The 23,155-nt window shown below is 37.6% G+C and overlaps 1 protein-coding gene and 1 long non-coding RNA gene across 4 annotated transcripts; one reads left to right on the forward strand and one right to left on the reverse strand.

Moving 5' to 3' along the window:
* Positions 1–3: 3 nt before the first annotated feature.
* LOC307000150 (sodium/potassium-transporting ATPase subunit alpha-1-like) lies at positions 4–23,044 on the forward strand. 3 transcript variants are annotated; one of them, XM_079615474.1, is made up of 22 exons: positions 4–107; positions 412–525; positions 752–811; positions 1,127–1,330; positions 1,617–1,730; positions 1,822–1,956; positions 2,029–2,146; positions 2,247–2,515; positions 2,658–2,966; positions 3,103–3,237; positions 3,321–3,513; positions 3,636–3,811; positions 3,953–4,089; positions 4,206–4,356; positions 4,446–4,614; positions 4,700–4,854; positions 21,699–21,822; positions 21,906–22,051; positions 22,155–22,285; positions 22,447–22,548; positions 22,661–22,752; positions 22,915–23,044. In XM_079615474.1, exons 1-22 carry the CDS (start codon positions 96–98, stop codon positions 22,941–22,943), a joined length of 3,075 nt encoding a protein of 1,024 aa, XP_079471600.1. In that variant the 5' UTR covers positions 4–95; the 3' UTR covers positions 22,944–23,044. The 3 variants fall into 3 exon arrangements, with proteins under 3 accessions (XP_079471600.1, XP_079471599.1, XP_079471598.1); XM_079615473.1 differs by lacking the exons at positions 21,699–21,822; positions 21,906–22,051; positions 22,155–22,285; ... (1 more) ...; positions 22,661–22,752; positions 22,915–23,044 and adding exons at positions 4,932–5,055; positions 5,169–5,314; positions 5,465–5,595; ... (1 more) ...; positions 5,978–6,069; positions 6,172–7,403; XM_079615472.1 differs by lacking the exons at positions 4–107; positions 412–525; positions 752–811; ... (11 more) ...; positions 4,446–4,614; positions 4,700–4,854 and adding exons at positions 16,447–16,567; positions 16,716–16,829; positions 17,031–17,090; ... (11 more) ...; positions 21,210–21,378; positions 21,464–21,618.
* Positions 1,171–1,757, reverse strand: LOC307000152. Its single transcript, XR_013797991.1, has 3 exons — positions 1,623–1,757; positions 1,424–1,509; positions 1,171–1,307 (listed from the first exon to the last, which is right to left on the reverse strand). It is a non-coding gene; the product is annotated as an uncharacterized lncRNA (long non-coding RNA).
* Positions 23,045–23,155: the final 111 nt, after the last annotated feature.

Raw genomic sequence — 23,155 nt, forward strand, 5'->3', positions numbered from 1 at the left:
TTAGTAAACTTTGCTTGGTCACACAGGCACTTGTGTCTCCAGAGAGGCTTCTGGAATACAAAGCACGAGATTTTGGGTTGAAATAAATTAGGAAAATGGGGCTTGGTGTGAGTGGACTATCTTGATTATATCTTCTGAAACAACCAGCATATGTTACATTTGGGATGCTGGTTGGTCCCAAACGGGAAGCTTAATTAGCTTCCCTGGTCAACAAGTTTCATGCTGGTTGATCAGCATTACAGACCAGCGCCAAACCAGCATAAGCCAGCATGGAAATTCATGCTGGTGTATGCTGGTCCTTTCAGCATCGATTCTGGTTGTTTCATCAATCAGTTTGCTTTATAATTTTCTTCTGCTGAAGTTTACCTTTGGCTCTGCTCTGATCAGGTAATGTGTTTTTCTGTTTTATAGACGGGGAACGATGACTACAAATTGACAGCAACTTCTGAGGATAAAATCAAAAAGCCCAAAAAGGTGAAAAGAAAGAAGAGGGATGTGGACGAACTGAAGAAAGAAGTGGAACTGGTGAGAAATGCATATAAATACACACATTGATATGTTATCTACTGTAGGACATGGAGACAATATAACCTAATGCTAGTATGATCTGAAACTGTAACCACCCAGAACACTTTCTCAGCTATACTCACAAAACTGCATTATTTCATAATTTTCGGCATGAATTATTATGCTGGCCAAAAATGGGTTTTTATGTGGAGAACTGAGATGCAAGGTTTTTTCTCTTCTGCAGGACGACCACAAGCTGACATTGGATGAACTTTCACGCAAATACGGCACTGACTTGAACAAGGTGAGCAGAGGTTTAGTGAGACTTTGATTGAAATTTGATGTATTACTGTATTTTGTTACTCTATATTCATACATTTTGCCTTATTTTTATTTAATATATAAAGAGATAAAGAAAGAGAAAAAAAATGTTTTATGTTAAGATTAAGATACCTTAAGCTAAAAACCCTTACCTGTAATAAAAAAAAAAAAAAGTAGCCTTGTGTTTTCAAATTTTGGTGATTTAATTTTAAGTAGCCTTCAGTTCTAAATTTAAACTGTGTTTTTTTTTTTTTTTTTTGTATACGTTTAACTACTCAATGTTCATACCCTATGGTAGGGATTGTCGTCTTCTCGTGCAAGGGAGATCTTAGAGCGTGATGGGCCGAATTCCCTGACCCCACCGCCTACAACTCCAGAATGGGTCAAGTTCTGCACACAGCTCTTCGGTGGTTTCCAAACACTGCTGTGGCTTGGTGCATTTCTTTGTTTCACGGCATATGGAATCCAGGCTGCCTCTTCTGAAGAACCAGCCAATGACAATGTATGAGAAGAAAATGTTTTTTATTTTTTATTATGTAGTTTCATTTAAATAAATGTATGCATTTAGTAGACGCTTCTATCCAAAGAGACTTACATTGCTTTCAAGGTATACATCCATTCATTCTTTGGGATTCGATCCAATGACCTTGGCGTTGCAAGTGCCATACTCTAGTGTTTCACCTACAGAAATGTTTAAAAAAAAGTTATATACAAGTAGTTCAATGTCAATTCAATGTAGATTATCATACACTTTGTGCCTTTCTAAAAACCTAACTGTTGTTTTGCAGCTGTACCTGGGACTTGTACTTGCTTTTGTTGTCATAGTCAATGGATGGTTCTCATACTATCAAGAATCCAAGAGCTCAAAGATCATGGAATCTTTTAGAAACCTTGTCCCTCAGGTACGGAAAGTGTGTCTTACAAAACATTGCTTGTTCAAATGTAGCTTTCTCATAGCAAAAAAGTAGTCATTGTTCTGTTCTGGTAATGTAGCAAGCTCTAGTTATGCGTGATGGAGAGAAAAAGATCATCAGTGCCGAGGAGGTCGTTGTAGGTGAACTTGTGGAAGTCAAAGGTGGAGACCGAATCCCAGCTGATCTTCGCATAATCTCTTCACAAGGATGCAAGGTAAGACCTGAATGTCAAATGTGATATATCCCATCAGTACCTTTTTATGAAACTTCCCTTCTACTGTTCAAGGTGGACAACTCCTCCCTTACTGGCGAATCTGAGCCCCAGAGTCGTACTCCTGACTTCTCCCATGAAAACCCTCTAGAGACAAGAAACATTGCGTTTTTCTCTACCAACTGTGTTGAAGGTACATGAAAAGTTTCTGTAGAATGTTGAATACAATTGCATTTTACAGTAGCTGTGTACAAACTAAACAACTAAATTGCTTGAACATGATGAAACCTTAGGTACTGCCAGAGGGATTGTCATCAACACCGGTGATCATACTGTCATGGGTCGTATAGCATCACTTGCCTCTAGCCTTGATGGTGGAAAAACGCCAATTGCAAAAGAGATCGAGCACTTCATCCACATTATCTCTGGTGTAGCTGTGTTCCTGGGCATGACCTTCCTAATCCTCTCCCTGATACTTGGATATGGTTGGTTGGAAGCAGTTGTTTTTCTGATTGGAATTATTGTCGCGAATGTACCTGAAGGTCTTCCTGCCACTGTAACTGTAAGTCAGGGTGCTTCTTTCGTTATGCTTCTTGTTGTTTAGTCAACTGTATCTACTTTTCAAATCATTAAATCCAGGTTGTATTTTAGTAAGTCTGTGCCAAAAATTATTACTTGACATTATGTTTCGTTTACTCATGTAGGTGTGTCTAACTCTGACTGCCAAACGAATGGCAAAGAAGAACTGCCTGGTGAAGAATCTGGAAGCCGTGGAGACTCTCGGCTCGACTTCCACCATCTGCTCTGACAAGACTGGAACTTTGACCCAGAACCGAATGACCGTCGCTCACATGTGGTTTGACAACCAGATTCATGAAGCAGACACAACAGAGAACCAGAGTGGAACCTCATTTGACAGGAGCTCTGCTACTTGGTCTGCCCTTGCACGTGTTGCTGGCTTGTGCAATCGTGCCGTCTTCCGTGCTGAACAGAGCCATCTCCCAATCCTTAACGTGAGCTTCAGCTAGCTATCTTTATATCTATATGAGCAACATGAATATATGCAAGGCTTGCAACTTATACACTTCCAATAGCAGTTATTGTGAGTTTTTCTAAAGTTTTAAATCTTAAAAATTAAATCTTTTGTAGCGAGAAACAGCTGGTGATGCCTCTGAGTCTGCCTTGTTGAAGTGTATTGAGCTGTGCTGTGGTTCAGTCACTGAAATGAGAGAGAAGTACACAAAGATGGCTGAAATCCCTTTCAACTCCACCAACAAGTATCAGGTATTTTTGTTGATGTGTTCTTTAGGAATTATGATGCAGATTTGACTGGTCGTCCTATTAATGCATCAATATGCCTTTTCTAGGTCTCAATCCACAAGAATCTCAATTCCTCTGAGTCTAAGCACCTGCTGGTGATGAAGGGAGCGCCTGAGAGAATCTTGGATCGATGCTCCTCCATTTTGATTCAAGGAAAAGAACAGGCTTTGGATGATGAACTGAAAGATTCATTCCAAAATGCTTATGTAGAACTCGGAGGTCTTGGTGAAAGAGTGCTGGGTAAAGCCACATTATGAAGTTCACCTGTAAAAAAATCACTAAAGTTATGACTGCAAAAGAATATGAACACACACAATGGTGAATTACAGCATGTATGAATAATTCTGTGTTCTCCATCACAGGCTTCTGCCACTTTAGCCTCCCTGATGACCAGTTTCCTGAAGGCTTTGCATTTGATTCTGAAGATGCAAACTTCCCAACTGAGAACCTGTGTTTTGTTGGCCTCATGTCCATGATCGATCCTCCTCGTGCTGCTGTACCAGATGCTGTGTCCAAATGTCGGAGTGCTGGAATCAAGGTGTTGTCCTCACTTGAGATCTACTGCTTAAATTTACTGTGCCTGTAATAAATTATTCAAATAATAATTACTTGAGACCATTCAATTACAGCTAAGGTTATTAATTCAAAGCAATTTAAATTAATTATTTTTCCAATACAGGTTATCATGGTTACTGGTGACCATCCAATTACAGCTAAAGCTATTGCAAAGGGTGTTGGTATCATCTCAGAAGGCAACGAGACTGTGGAAGACATTGCTGCTCGTTTGAATATCCCTATTGGAGAGGTTAATCCAAGGTAATCCAAACGTCCCAGCCACCTAAAACAAAACAATGTTTTCAGGTTAAAATATATAAATGGTGAACATCACTGGAATTGCTCTAGACGCCTGCTAATGCAAAGTGTGCCTCTAGAGATGCTAAGGCCTGTGTGGTCCATGGTGGAGAACTGAAGAATATGAGTGAAGAACAGCTGGATGATATCCTCCACTATCATACAGAAATTGTGTTTGCCAGAACTTCTCCTCAACAAAAGCTGATCATTGTGGAAGGTTGTCAGCGACAGGTACCGCCAGAGAGTTATCTATCCAATCATATTGATTCTAGATGGTTTTACCCAGCAGGGACCATTAAATGCATATTTTCTCTCATCAGGGTGCCATTGTAGCCGTAACCGGTGATGGTGTCAATGATTCTCCTGCTCTGAAGAAGGCAGACATTGGTATAGCTATGGGTATTGCTGGATCTGATGTTTCCAAACAGGCTGCTGACATGATCCTTCTGGACGACAACTTTGCCTCAATTGTCACGGGAGTAGAAGAAGGTATGATGCTATTGGGAACTTAATTGATTAAAGATTTATGAAGGTTACTTTGAGACTTATTTCTCTAACATGTCTTCCACTTCAGGCCGTCTGATCTTTGACAATTTGAAGAAGTCCATTGCCTACACCCTGACCAGTAAGATTCCGGAGATGTCGCCCTTCCTCTTGTTTGTCCTTGTCGGTATTCCTCTACCTTTGGGCACCGTCACCATTCTCTGCATTGACCTGGGCACTGACCTGGTAAGAAAAAGTACTATTAGTGTAGAGAACTTTAAATTATGCAGTCTATTTTTAATCTGTTTTAATTGTCGTCACAGATTCCTGCTATCTCGTTGGCATATGAAAATGCAGAAAATGACATCATGAAGAGACAACCCAGAAACGCTAAAACAGATAGGCTAGTGAACGTGAGGCTAATCAGTATGGCATATGGTCAAATCGGTAAGAGCATTCTTACCAAAACTGAGAGGTCTGGATGTTTTGAACATTACATTGATTAAAAATCTGTAATATGGGTAATTCATTTATTTTATTGTCATTGCTTTCCTTTTTAGGTATGATCCAAGCAGCTGCAGGGTTCTTTACCTACATTGTGGTTATGGGTGAGAATGGATTCTGGCCCAGTTATCTGCCAGGACTTCGAGTTGGCTGGGAAGACAGATCTATCGCTGACCTGGAAGATAGCTATGGTCAACAATGGGTAAGCATAAAAGTTCTAGCAAAACCTGATAAATATGAAACAAAAAAGCTTCTATATCATTTTATGCATTTGAAAAAATATCAACCATATATAATTTATAGTATAGCATAAACATACCTTTGTTCTTGTGTGTTTTGTTGTCTGATGCAGACCTACGAGGCCAGAAAGATTATAGAGTCCACATGCCACACGGCATTCTTCATTAGTATTGTGGTTGTGCAGTGGGGTGACTTGATCATTGTAAAAACCAGAAGAAATTCCATTGTACAGCAAGGAATGAAGTATGTAAACAAAAGCGATGCAAACAAGCTTCAAAGAAGCCATAAATTTTGGTGGATTGTTTGTTCAGTTCCAGCTCAGGGCTGGTCACCTCTAAAGCCTTATCATAATTGGTTATTTTTTCTTTCCTAGAAACAAAGTCCTCATCTTTGCTTTATTTGAGGAAGCTGCTATGGCAGCTTTCTTGTCCTACTGCCCAGGCATGGACGTTGCTGTCAGAATGTATCCTTTAAGGTAAGCGGACATATCAATGTAATGGAGATCTTAATGTTCAGATCTTTTCATACTGTATGCACTGACTTTGAAAAGGATATAAATGGCATGTCAGAAATTGAAAATAACAGTAAAATGGACAAAAAATAAAATGTGTGTTCTTTTATGTAGACCATTGTGGTGGTTCACTGCCTTCCCATACTCACTTATCATCTTCATCTATGATGAAGTTAGAAAATACATCCTACGACAGAATCCAGGAGGTAACAGATTAACCTCATTAACCTCAACAGAGTTTGTTTTATTTCATTACATTGAGAGATTAAGAATGAACTGGCTTTAATATCTGTGCTATTGTGTTTCAGGCTGGGTGGAACAAGAAACATACTACTAAAACAAGAAGTTGCAAACTCATGTTAGGAGATATTTTTTGAAATGCTCAAAATGATACAGAATCTGGTCAATTTCAGCAAATAAATGTTAAATAATATGGAGCTGAATTTGTGTGTGCGTTTTATTAAACTGAAAATAGAGAGATACAAATAGTGAACATGCACAAAAGGTTATAAAGGAATAAGGACATTTCATTCTACCGAACTACCCGCAAGTGCTGAATTAATACTCACACAGGTCAGATTATTAGACGAATTAAACTTGCGAGGTAACGCAGCGCTGTTTCACTTGGTCTACACTATCACACTAAACTGCATTTGAGTGTGTTGAAAGTTATAATGTAATTCTGTGTGTTAGTTTGTCTGTATGAGACTAGCAGTAAGCTAGATCAATATTAGAATAACATGTTCTATGTTATCATCATATTCTAACATTTCATCATGTTGAGCTATATAACATTGATTAGTTTTATGTACATTTGCTCACCTGTCTAATAAAGTACATACAAGAGTGGCGTCTCTGTCAAGTCAAAGTTTGTCGCGGACGCTAGCTCTCGACGTCTCGAAAGTGCCACGCAAATATTGATCCTCGTTTTAAGTCTCCTTTTGTCCCAAAGTCTGCTTGCCATGGTCCACAATGTTTGAACGAAACAACAACAGTGTGAGCGTGCCGCTAGACGTAACACAGTTGTCCACGTATGTCACCATGGTTACTATGGTAGTACAAGCGGAAACTAGGGATAAAGCGGATATTACGTCATTGATAGGCGACAAGTGAGCAGGGAGTCAGGGACAAGCCATTATTTAAAATTGGAATTTCTCTAAAATTAAAAATCTTTGGGAACTTTTGGGATATTGTAAGTACACAACTGCAGGAAATATATCACACTGTGAAAGTGATTTTTGGAAATTGTATTACAAAATTCTTACACATTGTAGCTTTAAAGAAAAATAAACACACACACACACACACACACACACACACATTGATCTGTACGAATGATGAGATGCAATAGGATAGATAGGATAGCATAAATTAAAATCCATAATCCTTAGATATTGAGGTGCACCACAATGGTGTAGTTATATAATCTACCAGCAGGGGTCTGTTGCTATACAAGGTCTATTTAAATCATACCAAACCTAACCAACAGTCAACATTTAAATTAATATGTGTATGTAATATAAATAAAAAATGTGTATGTATATAACTGTCTTTTTAATACAGAAAAGGTTCACATGTTGATTCTCTGAGAGAAAACAAGACTCATTAACAACAGCAAAGTTTAATGTTGACTAATTGCTGCATTTATCAAGACACTTTTATGCTAAGCACCTTACTTAATTCAGTTAGACCAGTATCAGACCAGTTTATGTCTATCTGTACTTGCATTCTCTGGGAACTGAACCCATGACCTCTAATACTGAGAATTCAGGTACTTCTTGGTATCATGCGGCATTGTGAGAGATGTTTATACATATCAGTGAAACCAGCAGAACATCCTGAACATCAGTCAAACATTCCATTGTAAAAACATTAGTTCCACAAAAGTGTGTCATGATGTCATCCTCAGCAGTGTTATACTACTAAACGTTAGTAGGAAGTAATGTTGGCATGGGGGCAGTGAGGCTTTGTTGACTGACAAAACAGAACATCGTTTACAAAACAAGAAGGTCCAATCAAAATTAGTATGTAATTGGACCCATTTATCAGATTTATAAAAATTTAGTCATTCACCACTTACCTTTAAAATGGAACGGCCAAAAGTCATAAAAGCAAGAGAGAATCTAAATTTGAATGTAAAAGTCTTTCATAAATACAGACAAAATAAATAGTCAAAACATATAATTGCATACAAAATAAGTGCATGAATTTACATAGGATATTACTTTCAATATTAGCAAATTTATATACCAAAATATAAGTGAGATGTGATGATTAAAGATTAAATTAACGTTAAAGATAGATGACACCTGCCAAACTCCTCCCAAATTTTCTCAAAATACTGCCCTTAAAAGTAGGTTAAGCTGACAGGCTAGAAATTTGTGAGACTATTTTGGACACACAGGGATTTGTGTCTCACAGTGGCCGACAGGTTTCCTATCCAAAGCACCACATTTGAATTTAAATAAGGAAAAAGGGCTTGGTGTAGCTGGACTCTGGCTGTCTTCCCTGGAGTTGTTCTTCTTTTCTTACCATTTGATTCATTTGTTGTGTAGATTTTTTGCTATTGCCTCTACTTTTTTAAGGGGTCAGGTAAGGTTACAGTTTTATGTTTTAAACAAAGTTTTGTGTATAGGTAAAGTTTCACTTTTGTTATTAGAGGTCAAAAGGATGCATAACAGGTGAAACTTGAAAAAATTTAATATCATGCAAAAGTCCATTTATTTCAGTAATTCAACTTAAAAGGTGAAACTAATACATTATATAGACTAATTACATGCAAAGTGAGATATTTCAAGCCTTTATTTGTTATAATTTTGATGATTATGGCTTACAGCTTATGTAATTCAAAATTTGAATATTGTGAAAAGGTTTTCATAAGCTGTATTCATCAAAATTATAACAAATAAATGCTTGAAATATCTTTAATACTTTGCATGTAATGAGTCTATATAGTATATTAGTTTTACCCTTGAGTTTCACCTGTATGCTTTCATAGGAATCATCATGTTATCCAAAGCAGACATGATGACAGTGATGAGTTGATTCTGTAAGTATTGCGCCTGTAATAAATGTTTTGTAGGTTTCTTTGGATAAAAGTTTCTGCTATTAAAGTGTAGGTGTGTATAAACGTGTATAAAAGGTTTGGCTATTTACTACTGTGTAAAATTACTACATTTTATTTAAAGCTGCCGAGTAAGATTTCTGCACCCCTAGTGGCACCCAACAGAACTGCAATAAAATAATGACAAACAGAATTGCATTGTTCAGCAAAATCCTGCATCAACACACATGCGATGAGCCAATGTCACAGAGAAGAAGGAAAAAATGCTTTTTTAACAAAGTTCTCTAATTCTGTTTGATGCCACTAGTGGAGCACGGCAGGTTCAAAACATTTATTAAATATTCTAAATCAATTTATTATACGAGTTGCAGGTGATCAAGTCAAAATTACCTCTCACATCTGACGCACATGGAAAGTATTGAATGATGCATTGTATAATGTTCTCTTAACATAAGAAAAATGTGAAATTTAAAGATTCAAGAAAGTCAAGTGGATACTTGCTTGTGGCTCAGGCTGTGTCTCTTCTTGACTGAGCGCTCAAGGAAGCTGGAGGAAGAATCGTGAACGGGACCGGTGATGATGACGGAGAAACTGCTGATGAGATGCGGCCAATCCATGATTATAAGGGAGATCTTTTCCATCCCTTAATTAACAGGGCAGTAGATGAATATAAACCGATGGTTGAAGAAGCATTCTGTATCTCCACAAATGGCAAGAGGATTATGGGGACATTATCCTGTCCTCTGGAAGGATAATAGTTGTTCTAGCTGTAAAACAAGACAAAGATAAATAAATCTTTTGGGGGGTTTTTCACAAAAAAAAAGTAGGTGTTTGTCGACTCAAATAACTGAATGTTTTAATGTAGTATAATGTAAAAGCAATAGTTTTTTTTGTTGGTTAGCTTACCTATCCCATTGTTGAAACACTTATTTCACAATATGCCATGTACTCAAATGAGAAACCCCCTCATTAAAGAAACTCTTCATATTATGTGAGTGTACATTATTAAAGCACTTTGTTTAGAGGTAAAAAAAATGTTTTTTTAAATGTTCCCCGCCATTGATGAAAATTTCCATCATTAATGAGACAACACTTCCCCACCATTGATGGATATTTCCGGCTTTCCGTATGTTCACTGTTATACTGTAGGGGGCGCTATGAGATCTTCTGAAAGAGTACAGAATCTCCGGATCAAAACACAGGTGAACAAGAAGCAGATGCATATGTAAAATAACGCATTCCTCAACATTAAACAGCATATAAATCAAAACTGCCTAATGTTCCTAAATGACATGTCGACCCAGGACGAGCTACAGGACTGTGAAGCTTTGGGTGTGTTGATGGACTCAATCTACTTCATCTGAGTTTTGATCATCAATCTGAATTTCATCCGGACATAGTCTTTGACAAAAATGTTTTGCTCAAAATGGTGCTTTAAAAAAAAAAAAAATTGTTTTTTTATTAAACTTATCCATATTCAAGCGTTGATAAAAAAGAATGTCAAGATGGAATAAAATGGGTTTTGTTTAAAAGCAGAGGCTCTGTTCTTTCTTTTGATATATTACATGTTCAGATATAATATTCATACAAGAAAATGTTTTGAGGGCCATGAAAATTTTCTGAAAATGATTAAAAATGCTGGTGGTGGCTGGGAAACTTCTTTAAAAACATTTACATTTATGCATTTGGCAGACGCTTTAATCCAAAGCGACATTGCATTTCAAGGTACACATTTACATTCTTATCAGTTCTGGCGCTGGCACCAAAACGCTGGCGGGAAAAGAGTTAATGGAGGTAAGTGTATTTGACTTCAGTTATTGACAGATATTAAAAGATGAATAAAAATAAAAACCAGAACATTAGCATCTTTAAATTAACCGTTAACTGGCATATAATATAACTTTTATATAACAAATGTATGACACTAGCCTAACAGTTAAACACAAAAGCATTTGTAAATGGTGTTTTATGTAGTGTCCAACAAATCTTAGACTACATTAACACTGGATACATGCTAATTTAAATAATTTCATAACTTTGCTGGTAACTAACACAAATTAATTCTCAAACAAGCTGGCCTAATTAATTTATCTGACTCTCATGTTACCTGAATCATGTCACTTATAACATCACATAGGGGCTAACCAGTTTTACAGCTTTCACACCAAATATTCATTAGCAAATAACGAATTGTATATTTAAACAAGCTAATCACTTAGCTTAGCTAGACAGTTCATTTCTTACCTCAGAAGAACTGTGCAATTTGTTTCCTTTTTAGTCAGCCAATCAATAGATTCCGTTTCACTACAAAGCTCCAGGTTTGTCAAACTCTTTAAAACCTTCTCTGACATATTATATATAATTTAACACAGCATATAAAAAGGCGATTAATTGAAGCAATCGCGAAACTGATCGGCCGGGAGACCGTCCCTCAGTCTGACCGTTAACATTTAAACTGAGTGAGCGCGCGAAGTGAGAGAGAGAAAACGGATCTGCGGCTGCGCTGCGTGCATGTATCTGAATTAAAGAGGGAAAGGCGGCAATTTCGATTATTGAACTATTAACATGAATAATGAACTTATATTTTATAATTAGAGGTTAGGGTTCAAACCTCCTGCTTCTGAATTTTCTCACAAAATTTGTTTTTCCTTCCCTATTACTCAATGAATGTCAACACTGACACATAAAGTAGCCTATACTGCCATGTCAAATATTTATTGTAATTATAAATTATTATTATTATTTACAAAATGCGATGTGATATTCAAAACATTATTATACAAATATAAAAATATTGTTTTGAATATCACACATTTTGTTAAATTCAGTTGTTTTTTCATGCCACTCAGAATATCATAATGACGCTTCTAATTTGCATAAATTAATAATAAATTATGTGTTACTATCTGGGCCCCCATCTTTTTTCTTTAAGAACATTTGTTTATTTTTGTAATGACCTAATACATATAGGTCTATAGTTCAGGATAAATATAAAGGATGAATATATGGGTCAAATTATTAATTTTATCTCCTCTCCTCATTGCTTTTACACACAACACTTGTGTTCTGCAAAATAAGAACACAATGCCAAACACAAACAAGTATTTAGTGGCACTAAAAGGTTTCACAATTGTCAGCAGCACCCATTCAGCTCTCTTAAAATCTTACTTTCTTAATTCACATTCCTGGTCTTGTTGTGAATGATCATCAGTGCATGAGTACACAAGTACAGTATAATACAAGAAGTCTATATTCATCAAAGCAGAAGGATGGCCTAGATAAAAATGGTGATGCATCTTTTCTACATTTGTGGTTGTGACTTAAAATGAAAAATGGGGACTTCCCAACCACAACATACACTCTAAAAAATGCTGGGTTGTTTCAACCCATGTTTGGGGCAAATATGGACAAACCCAATGTAATTCAAAAAATTTAAACCAACGGTTGGGTTTTACCATATTTTACCCAAACATGGGTAAAAGCAACCCAGCATTTCTTCGAGTGATAGAAGGAATGATAGACAAGCTTCCTCTTTTTAAGGCTTATACTTTTTTATTCAAAACCTTGCTTAATCCAAACAAAAGTTGTTTATTAAATACAACTTGTTCGATAAAGTCGACTCTTTGTAAAAAAAAAATGTGGTTATGCATTTGGCCTCTGCTCTGCTTTTGGCCTCGTCTTATTTCCTTTCTATTCTTTGGTGTGTGGGAATGAGTTTGTTTCCTGAGCTCATGACTCACACGGCACATGAACTTCTCTCTTTGCTGCTTTAAATATTTGAATAACGCCACTGAAGTTTCAGAATGTGTATCAAATCGTTGTAGAGTCTCTTAGATGAGTTTAATCTGATCCTTTTCGCGAGTGCAGCAAATATATGCTTAATGTAATGTTCAAGGTCCTTTTAGCTGGAGTCACTCAAGTTTTTCTACTGATTCGGTTGAATGAGTCTCTTATCAGATGCAGTTAGAAATTATTAAGTAAGTAGTAAATGTAAAAAGGTATTTCTGGTAATATATTTGAGATCAGATAACATGCCCTTAAACCGACTGTTAGGTGACTCTTCCTGACTAACTATAGTGGGCGGTTCTTCGCCAGCATAAGCTGCACTATGAAACAACCCTTGTATCGTTTAGTCAACAGATACTTGAGTAAATTGGCCCTCTGTTCACGAGGCACCTGCTTTTCTATCAGGCAGCAAGTTTGTTGGACATTATGTCCTGTGTTAAACTTTTCCCAGTAACCTGATATGCAGGTAGACTATCAGTCTAAAGAGGACTCTTTCTGACTAAAAACAGTGCGTTTGCAGCCGATTAAAGACATTTTGTGATGAATACGGATGCATTACTGAAGCAAAAGAGCCTGAGGAACACAAGATGTCACTTGTTGCGCTTTTCCACTACACAGTACCAGCTCGCCTCGCCTCGCCTCTCCTCGACTCGACTTTGTTTGGTTTTCCACTGTGTAAAAGTTGTACCGGTACCTGCTTCCAGATACTTTTTTTCGTATCACCTTCAGCGAGGTTCTGAGCGAGCTGAGGCGAGCTGAGGCGATACTAAAATGTGACGTGAAACACGGCAGACTGCTGATTGGTCAGAGAGAATCATCACTATTCACTGCGTCATCATTGCACGTGCCAGACGGAGTATCCTGAATAACCCCGACATTTTTAAATAGTTTGGCCAGAGATTGCGTTATATACCCATTACTAATATAATGTAAAACAGAATACACTCGATTTCCTCCATTGTCTTGTGTGTGTGTGGGTAGCGCGTGTGTGTCGCGTCACAATGACAACCAGGTACTATTATGGAGGTACTATCTGCAATGGAAAACGGAGCGAAAAGCGAGCCAAGCCGAGGCGAGTCGAGTCGAGTTGAGCTGGTACTGGTAATGGAAAAGCGCCATTTGTGTATAAAGTGCATGAACCATTAATAGATGCATTAATGAGTCATTTGACACTACTCGCACTTTACAACTGCTTTCAGCCAACATGACCCTGCTAAGGTTCCTATCATTTATTCACTCCCAGCATTTGAAAAAAGACTCCTCCAATGTCAGTAAATCTGCCCTTTCCAAAAAAACGTTGCCTTTGCCTTGAGGAAAGGTTTAAAAAGCAAATTCGAGCTTTCCTCAATGTTAAGGTTAAATGATGGATCACTGATCATATGGAAATGGCCATGTTTATCGACTATACACTCCTTAAAATAAGTGGGTTTTCACAGAGATGCCATAGATAACCCATTTTTGGTTCCCCAAAGAACTGCTCTTAAAACTTTCTGTTCTGTGGTCAAAGGTTTGAGAGTTGGTTTGTGGCCTTGTTTTTAAGAGTGCATATATACGTATATCTCAACAGAAAGCATGCTTTGGATTTTTGGTGTCTTGCTGTCTAAAAGACATGTGTGAAGAGTTGAATAACCGGTTTTAAGAAAAGCTGTTTGTCATTCTAAAAGAAAGACATGTGCATTGTTCAAACAGATGGATTGTTCATTGATCTTGAAACACATTTGCAATGAAACACAAAGCAATACATGCCAATTGCGATAAAGATGGTGCAAAATTTAAGGGGTCTGACAGAAAGATGGCATTAGCAATGTGTTGGTACAAAAAAAAAAACCCACAATAACCTAAATCATGATACAGTGGTCTGGGGTTGCTGTTCTTGCCATCGTTGTCCTTTGTGTTATCATTGTAAAGATCACCGTTTGTGGTTCAAATCTTGAATATAGTTAGTAGCACATAGTGTAAATAGTGTGTCTGCAGGGGGTTTGTCTGAGGTTATCTTTTTCTCCTGGGTTTTGTTTATCTGGGAGGGAGGTATGTTTTAAACTTAAGTTATTATTTTGGCTTGAGGGGGGTTGGCATTTAAGATAATGGTTGGAAAGGTTTATTTATGTTACAGCCTGTCCTATCCAGGTCATAATACTCTGATAGAGATGCAAAATGGTGGTTCCGGTACCCTCAGATGTGTGATGCTGCTGGTGAATGCGTGTGGACGTTTAAGGCAGTTTGAAGGACATGGGGGCAATGAGGCTCTTTATAAATCTTTTACACTGATGACATTTTAATATATTTTTGATCTATATCCATTTGAAAAGTTTTACCTCCAACCCTACCTAACCAAACCCATGAGAAAAAAATGAAAGAAAATACTCTGATAGTAATACAATATAGCCTACAGGTGTGAACAGACTTTGTTATTAGCCTCAACAAAGAGTGGTTTCATTCATTCATTTCCCAAGAAGAAAGTTGCATTATAAATGACAGTGATTACCTCCATTTCATAACATTATTTACTAATATATATTTTCAAAATCATACAGAATCTGGTCATTTTCAGCAATTAAGTGGAGCTGAATTTGCTTGTTGTCTCTGAAATTCTTTCCAACAGTAAATAGAGGTTTATGAAAACAGTAACCCAAACCATTTTAGCCATGCACAAAAGTATAGTTACATTTGTAATGCGCAAAAAAGCTAAATATAATAAGATAAGATAAAGATATAAGATATAAGATTGTAATATTAGCATGTTCGCTTTTAGCAATGTGATGAATAGGTCTACTGTAAATGAAATCAGATGAACAAAAATTACTGTGTTGTAACATTCACTAAATAGTATAATTTAGTTAAATTATTAAAGTTTTGTTTTGGCTTTTCATCAGAAAATTATTTTCCTTATTTGTGGTTTTCACTTGATTGGGTGGTGATGGCGCAATGGATAAGACACATGCCTTTGGTGTGAGAGACCCGGGTTCGAATCCACTGTGAGACACCAATGTGTCCCTGAGCAAGACACTTAACCCCTAGTTGCTCCAGAGGCGTGCGACCTCTGACATATATAGCAATTGTAAGTCGCTTTGGATAAAAGCGTCAGCTAAATATATAAATGTAAATGTAAATGTAAATTGTCCCAATTGTATTCAAATGCAAAGTGATGTTTGCAGCACCCTCAGATGTGTGATGTGGACTAAACTTTAAGGCACTGTGAAGGACATGGAGGCTGTGATAGTCTATTGACTGACAACATTTAGCAAACCTTTTTTAACATTAACATTGACAAGGTCCTATAGTCAAAATTCAGAAATCTAACACGTAATGATGGATTCTGACCATTTACAGAAGCAGTTTGATTCATCAGATATTGTTGGCTACAGAACACAATTTACAAAGGCATTATTTACTTAGAATGAAAATGAAAAAGCAAAAATGGTCAAAAGTGATAAAAATAAGGTAGCGTGCAATTATAACCATAGGAATGCTATAAAAAGACAAAAAAAATGTAATAAAATAAGGGCATGAATGCATGTGAAAAGCAAGTTATTTATCACCATTTATTATTAACAAGCCATAGATCTATTGATAAGATAATAGTTAATAGAACAGTCCTTCACCCGGGTGTCATAGAAATGACCTACCTGTATAAATGAAGGTTAAGTAATGTTAAAACTAAATGACACCTGACCAACTCCTCCTCAATTTTCCCAGAACACCTCCCCATTAAACAGGTGAGATGGCAGGGTATAAATGTGTGAACCAGGTTTGGACACACAGGGACTTCTGTCTCCAACAGCCTCCAAGACAGGGGTACTAACCAGACATCATTGGATTTTAGGTGGACATCAAGAAGAAAAATGGGGCTTGGGGTAAGTGAACTGAAGCTATACTGCTGGATTTAACGCTTCATTTGTTTCATTTTACTATTCCATCCTGCATGTTTTCCATTTTTGGGAGGGATCTGGCAAGATGTTGGTGTTTTATATATATATATATATATTGTTTTGTGCTTGACAGACGGGGAATGATGAGTACAAATTGGCAGCAACATCAGAAGATGGAGTCAAAAAGCCCAAAAAAGGGAAAAAGAGCAAAAAGGACATGGACGATCTTAAGAAAGAAGTGGAACTGGTATGAAATTATTTAAAATTATATTTCATTAAACAAAACAAAAAAATATTTTGAAGTCCCACATTACCCTTGCTTTAAAAATATTTGACCTGAATTTATTTTTAAATATAATCCTCTCAAAAACATTCATGCTTTTACCATCTAGTGTAGTCTAAAAGTGAGGTAACTTGAGAATTTTCAAACATCTTTACTCTTCTGCAGGAGGACCACAAGTTGACACTCGAAGAGCTTAATCGAAAATATGGCACTGATCTCTCAAAGGTGAGTAAATGTTTAGTGACACTTTTGGGGGAAAACATTAATAATGCATTATTCTAGAATTGTTCACATATTTCTATGTTGAGTCGCTTACCGTTAGTCAAAAAGAGGAACTGTTAACTTTTCTAGTACTTTTTAGTAATTTCATGATAGCAGTTACATTCAAGGCTTTCAACTTTTTTTTAAATATAAAAAGTAATGGATCTGTAGCCATCTGCATATAATATTATTATTTGTGAGCATCTGTTTTCTACATGCCTTTAATACTCAATTGTCATACCTTGTGGCAGGGTTTGTCCGTTTTCCGAGCAAAGGAAATTTTAGCCCGTGATGGACCAAATGCCTTGACTCCACCTGTTACGACTCCAGAATGGGTCAAATTCTGCAGACAGCTCTTTGGTGGTTTCCAAACTCTGCTGTGGATTGGGTCCTTTCTTTGCTTCTTTGCATATTCAATCCAGGCTGCCTCTTCAGAAGAACCGGCAAATGACAATGTATGAGGAAAAAATGTTTTGTCTTCATTTCTACATTGGCATAAATACACTCTAAAAATGCTGGGTTGTTTTAACCCAAATTTGGGTCAAATATGGACGAACCCAACCGTTGGGTTAACATTTTAAATTGAAAAATTTAACCCAACGACTGGGTTTGTCCATATTTGACCCAAATTTGGGTTAAAACAACCCAGCATTTTTTAGAGTGTAGTTAATGTGTCAATAAACTTAGTAGCATACACTCTCAAAAATGCTGAGTTGTTTCAACCCAATTTTGGGTCAAATATGGACAAACCCAGCCTTTGGGTTAAAATTTAAATTTTTAACCCAACGTTTGGGTTTGTCCATATTTGACCCAAAATTGGGTTGAAACAACCCAGCATTTTTTAAAGTGTAATTTAGACCCCTTTTTAGGAAAGTGTTTTATTCATTAAAGATCTGAGCTGATAGTGTGCTATTGAGCAAGGTACTTAATATGAGGTTTCCCCGGGAATTAGGGTTTCTTCCTAATAAGTATGCTCTACACTTCGGAATAAAGAATATGATTAATGACTATTTACATTGTTTATTTTTTGCAGCTGTATCTGGGACTTGTGCTTGCTTTTGTTGTCACAATCAATGGATGCTTCTCATACTATCAAGAGGCTAAGAGCTCTAGGATTATGGATTCCTTTAAGAACCTCATTCCTCAAGTATACAAACGTAAATTAATTTTACCTCAAAAATAGCTTTCACAATGTACAAAGGATAGTTATGGTAATTTATTGTCATGTAGCACGCCCTGGTTGTACGTGATGGAGAGAAAAAGGTCATCAATGCTGAGGAGGTAGTCGCTGGCGATCTTGTGGAGGTCAAAAGTGGAGACCGAATCCCAGCTGATATTCGTGTTATCTCTGCTCAAGGATGCAAGGTAAGAACTAAAGAATTTTATAGCAAAAATAATATGCTTACTGCAGTAAATACATTTTCATGAAACATCCCCTCTTGCTTTCCTTTCCAGGTGGACAACTCTTCACTCACTGGAGAGTCTGAGCCCCAGAGTCGTACTCCTGACTTTTCTAGTGAAAACCCCTTGGAGACAAGAAACATTGCATTTTTTTCTACCAACTGTGTTGAAGGTACAAAATTACAATATCTATACAGCAGTTGTTGACAAAATGAATGACTAAATGCTTTAAATGCAATGACGCTTAAACATGACAATATTCAATAGGTACTGCCAAAGGGATTGTCATCAACACCGGTGACCGCACAGTCATGGGTCGTATCGCCAGTCTTGCCTCCAGCCTGGAAGGTGGACAGACACCAATTGCTAAAGAGATTGAACACTTCATCCACATTATCACTGGTGTAGCTGTGTTCCTGGGCGTGACCTTCCTAATCCTCTCCATGATCCTTGGTTACAATTGGTTGGAAGGGGTCATTTTCCTGATTGGAATCATTGTCGCTAATGTGCCTGAAGGTCTCCCTGCCACTGTAACTGTGAGTTGGAGTGATATTATGTTCACATATTATGTCACATTTCAAAATTCGAATGATTACTTGACGTGTGTTTACTCATATAGGTGTGTCTAACTCTGACCGCCAAACGAATGGCAAAGAAGAACTGCCTGGTGAAGAATCTGGAAGCCGTGGAGACTCTCGGCTCGACCACCACCATCTGCTCTGATAAGACTGGAACTTTGACCCAGAACCGAATGACCGTCGCTCACATGTGGTTTGACAACCATATTCATATAGCAGACACCACAGAGAACCAGAGTGGAACCTCATTTGACAAGAGCTCTGCTACTTGGTCTGCCCTCGCACGTGTTGCTGGCTTGTGCAATCGTGCCGTCTTCCTTGCTGATCAAAGCCATCTCCCAGTCCTTAAGGTATGCTATAGTAATATCTCAATTTTGGAAGTACATTGAGACTGCATTCATAGGCTTGCAACTTCTAGAGTTTCAGCAATGAATATGCATTCTTAGTTGTGTTATTTAGAGTGGCAGCTTTTTCTTAACAATCAAATATTTTTTTGTAGCGAGAAACAGCTGGTGATGCTTCAGAGTCTGCTCTGTTGAAATCTATTGAGCTGTGCTGTGGTTCAGTCACTGAAATGAGAGAGAAGTATGTGAAGATTGCTGAAATCCCTTTCAACTCCACCAACAAGTATCAGGTATTTTTGTTGATGTGTTCTTTAGAGATGATGATGCAGATTTGACGGGTCGTCCTAACAGTACCTCAACATGCCTTTTCTAGCTCTCAATCCACAAGAATCTAGATTCCTCTGAGTCTAAGCACCTGCTGGTGATGAAGGGAGCGCCTGAGAGAATCTTGGATCGATGCTCCTCCATTTTGGTTCAAGGAAAAGAGCAGGCTTTGGACGATGAAATGAAAGATTCATTCCAAAATGCTTATTTAGAACTCGGAGGTCTTGGAGAAAGAGTGCTAGGTAAAGCCACCTTATGAAGTTCACCTGTAAAAAATCAAGTTATGGTAACACTTTATTTCGATAGTCCACTTTAGACATTCTACTAACTTTGCAGCTAGATGTCAAATTACAGTCATTAGAGTATTAGTAGACTGTCTGCTTAATATCTGCTAACACTTCATTTTGTTGGTCTCCCAACAGATATTCTACTGACTAGAAGTAACTTGGCAACTACAAGTCAATTCATTCTTCTAACCCAAACCCTAACTTAAAACAGTCTACTGACCGTCTACTACAGTCTACTAACACTCAAATGAGAGTTAGTTGACATGTAGTTGAAAAGTTACTTATAGTTAGAAGAATGTATAAAGTGGACTATCGAAATAAAGTGTAACCCAAGTGATGACTGCAGAAGAATACGAAGACACAGAATTGTGAATTACAGCATGTATGAATAATTCTGTTCTCCTTCAAAGGCTTCTGCCAGTTTAGCCTCCCTGATGACCAGTTCCCTGAAGGTTTTGCATTTGATTCTGAAGAAGTGAACTTCCCCACTGAGAACCTGTGTTTTGTTGGCCTCATGTCCATGATCGATCCTCCTCGTGCTGCTGTGCCAGATGCTGTGAACAAATGTCGGAGTGCTGGAATCAAGGTATTGTCCTCATTTGAGATACACTGTTTGAGTACACTCTGAATATTACATTTAATGACAACGCTGAATCTTCTATTACAGGTTATAATGGTTACTGGTGACCATCCAATTACAGCTAAAGCTATTGCAAAAGGTGTCGGCATCATCTCTGAAGGCAACGAGACTGTGGATGATATTGCAGCTCGGCTAAAAATTCCTATCGGGGAGGTGAATCCAAGGTAAACTTGTTAGTTCAGCCCCTAACAACAAATCTATTCCAAAATTCAGCAAACAAAAGTTTTGCATTCGCTCTAGACGTCTGCTAATGCAAAGTGTGCCTCTAGAGATGCTAAGGCCTGTGTGGTCCATGGTGGAGAACTGAAGAATATGAGTGAAGAACAGCTGGATGAGATCCTCCAACATCATACAGAAATTGTGTTTGCCAGAACTTCTCCTCAACAAAAGCTGATCATTGTGGAAGGTTGTCAGCGACAGGTACCGTCAGAGAGTTATCCATCCAATCATATTGATTCTAGATGGTTTTACCCAGCAGGGACCATTAAATGCATGTTTTCTTTCATCAGGGTGCCATTGTAGCCGTAACCGGTGATGGTGTCAATGATTCTCCTGCTCTGAAGAAGGCTGACATTGGTGTGGCTATGGGTATTGCTGGATCTGATGTTTCTAAACAGGCTGCTGACATGATCCTTCTGGACGACAACTTTGCCTCAATTGTCACTGGAGTAGAAGAAGGTATGATGCAATTGGAAACTTAACTGACTGAAGAATTATCAAGGTAACCTTGACACTTATTTCTCTAACATGTCTTCCCCTTCAGGTCGTTTGATCTTTGACAACTTGAAGAAGTCCATTGCCTACACGCTGACCAGTAAGATCCCGGAGATGTCACCCTTCCTCTTTTTTGTCCTTGTCGGTATTCCTCTACCTTTGGGCACCATCACCATCCTCTGCATTGACCTGGGCACTGACATGGTAGGGATAAGATGTACATTTAGTTATCTTAATGAAGAGAACTGTGAAATATGCATGTATTCACCTATTTATCCCTACAGGTTCCTGCTATCTCATTGGCCTACGAACCTGCTGAAAGCGACATCATGAAGAGACAACCCAGAAACGCTGCAACAGATAGGCTGGTGAATGAGAGGTTAATCAGTATGAGCTATGGTCAAATTGGTAAGAGCGTGTCTATTCTGTACTGAGCGCCCTTGGTGTTCAATGCTGGTTGTTTCTTATGTGTCTTCATACTTAATTTATAGGTATGATGCAAGCAGCTGGTGGGTTCTTTACCTACTTCGTAATTCTGGCTGAGAATGGGTTTTTGCCATGGGATCTGGTAGGAATTCGAACTGGTTGGGAAGACAGATTTCTCAATGACCTGGAAGACAGCTATGGCCAACAATGGGTAGGTGTCACAGCTCTACCAAACCTGACACACGTGAAACCAACATTTCTATAGAAATATCAATCTTTTAAATAATGCTCGTGTTTATTCTCGTCTCATTTAGACCTATGAGCGCAGAAAGATTGTGGAGTTCACATGCCACACAGCCTTCTTTACCAGTATTGTGATTGTGCAGTGGACTGATTTGCTCATCTGCAAGACCAGAAGGCTTTCCATCCTACAGCAGGGAATGAAGTATGTACGCAATGGCGTCAAACAAGCCATAAAATATTGGCCTGATATCTATCAGATTGAACTGTTTGTTCAGTTCCAGCTCATGGTTGCTTATTGTACGGTTAAAAGCCCAGTTTGGCCAAATTATATTTATCCTAACTAGATTTATGTTTCTTTCATAGGAACAAAGTCCTCATCTTTGGTCTGTTTGAGGAAACTGCTCTGGCAGCGTTCCTGTCCTACTGCCCAGGCATGGATCTTGCTGTCAGGATGTATCCAATGAAGTAGGTGAAATCTGACATTTTTAATGAAACGTTTAAATTTTTACTTGACCTTGAAAAGGCCATATTGCCTGATTTGTTAATTGATAAACCCTGTTTTTGTTTTGTCATTTAGACCAATGTGGTGGTTCTGTGCCTTCCCATATTCACTGCTCATTTTCATCTATGATGAAATTAGAAAATACATTATTAGGAAGAACCCAGGAGGTAAATTCATTTTCATTATAAATCTAATATCTGTTTCTCAAGCAGAAAAGTACAAAAATTACTTGTTTGCAAATACAGTTGCTTTTAGTTTGTAAGCGCAGTTGTATTTCATTCCTTTTATCGATTTAAGAATGAACTAATATTTGTGCTGTTTTGTTTCAGGTTGGGTGGAACAAGAAACATACTACTAAAAGAAGAACACTTTCTATTGGGAACATGTGCAAAGAGATGTATAATTTTGAAAATATCTAAATGAATGTCAATTCAAGTTAATAAATGTGTCATTAAATGAGCTGATTTAGTTTTTATCTCTAACATTTTTTTTCCAAGTAACAAAAGTATGTGTAGTAGTTGCATTTATCAGCATAGCATTATATAATCCACACTTGCATCATAAGAATAT

The sequence above is a fragment of the Phoxinus phoxinus genome (genome assembly GCF_949152265.1).
Source record: "Phoxinus phoxinus genome assembly, chromosome: 6".
NCBI lineage: Eukaryota > Metazoa > Chordata > Actinopteri > Cypriniformes > Leuciscidae > Phoxinus > Phoxinus phoxinus.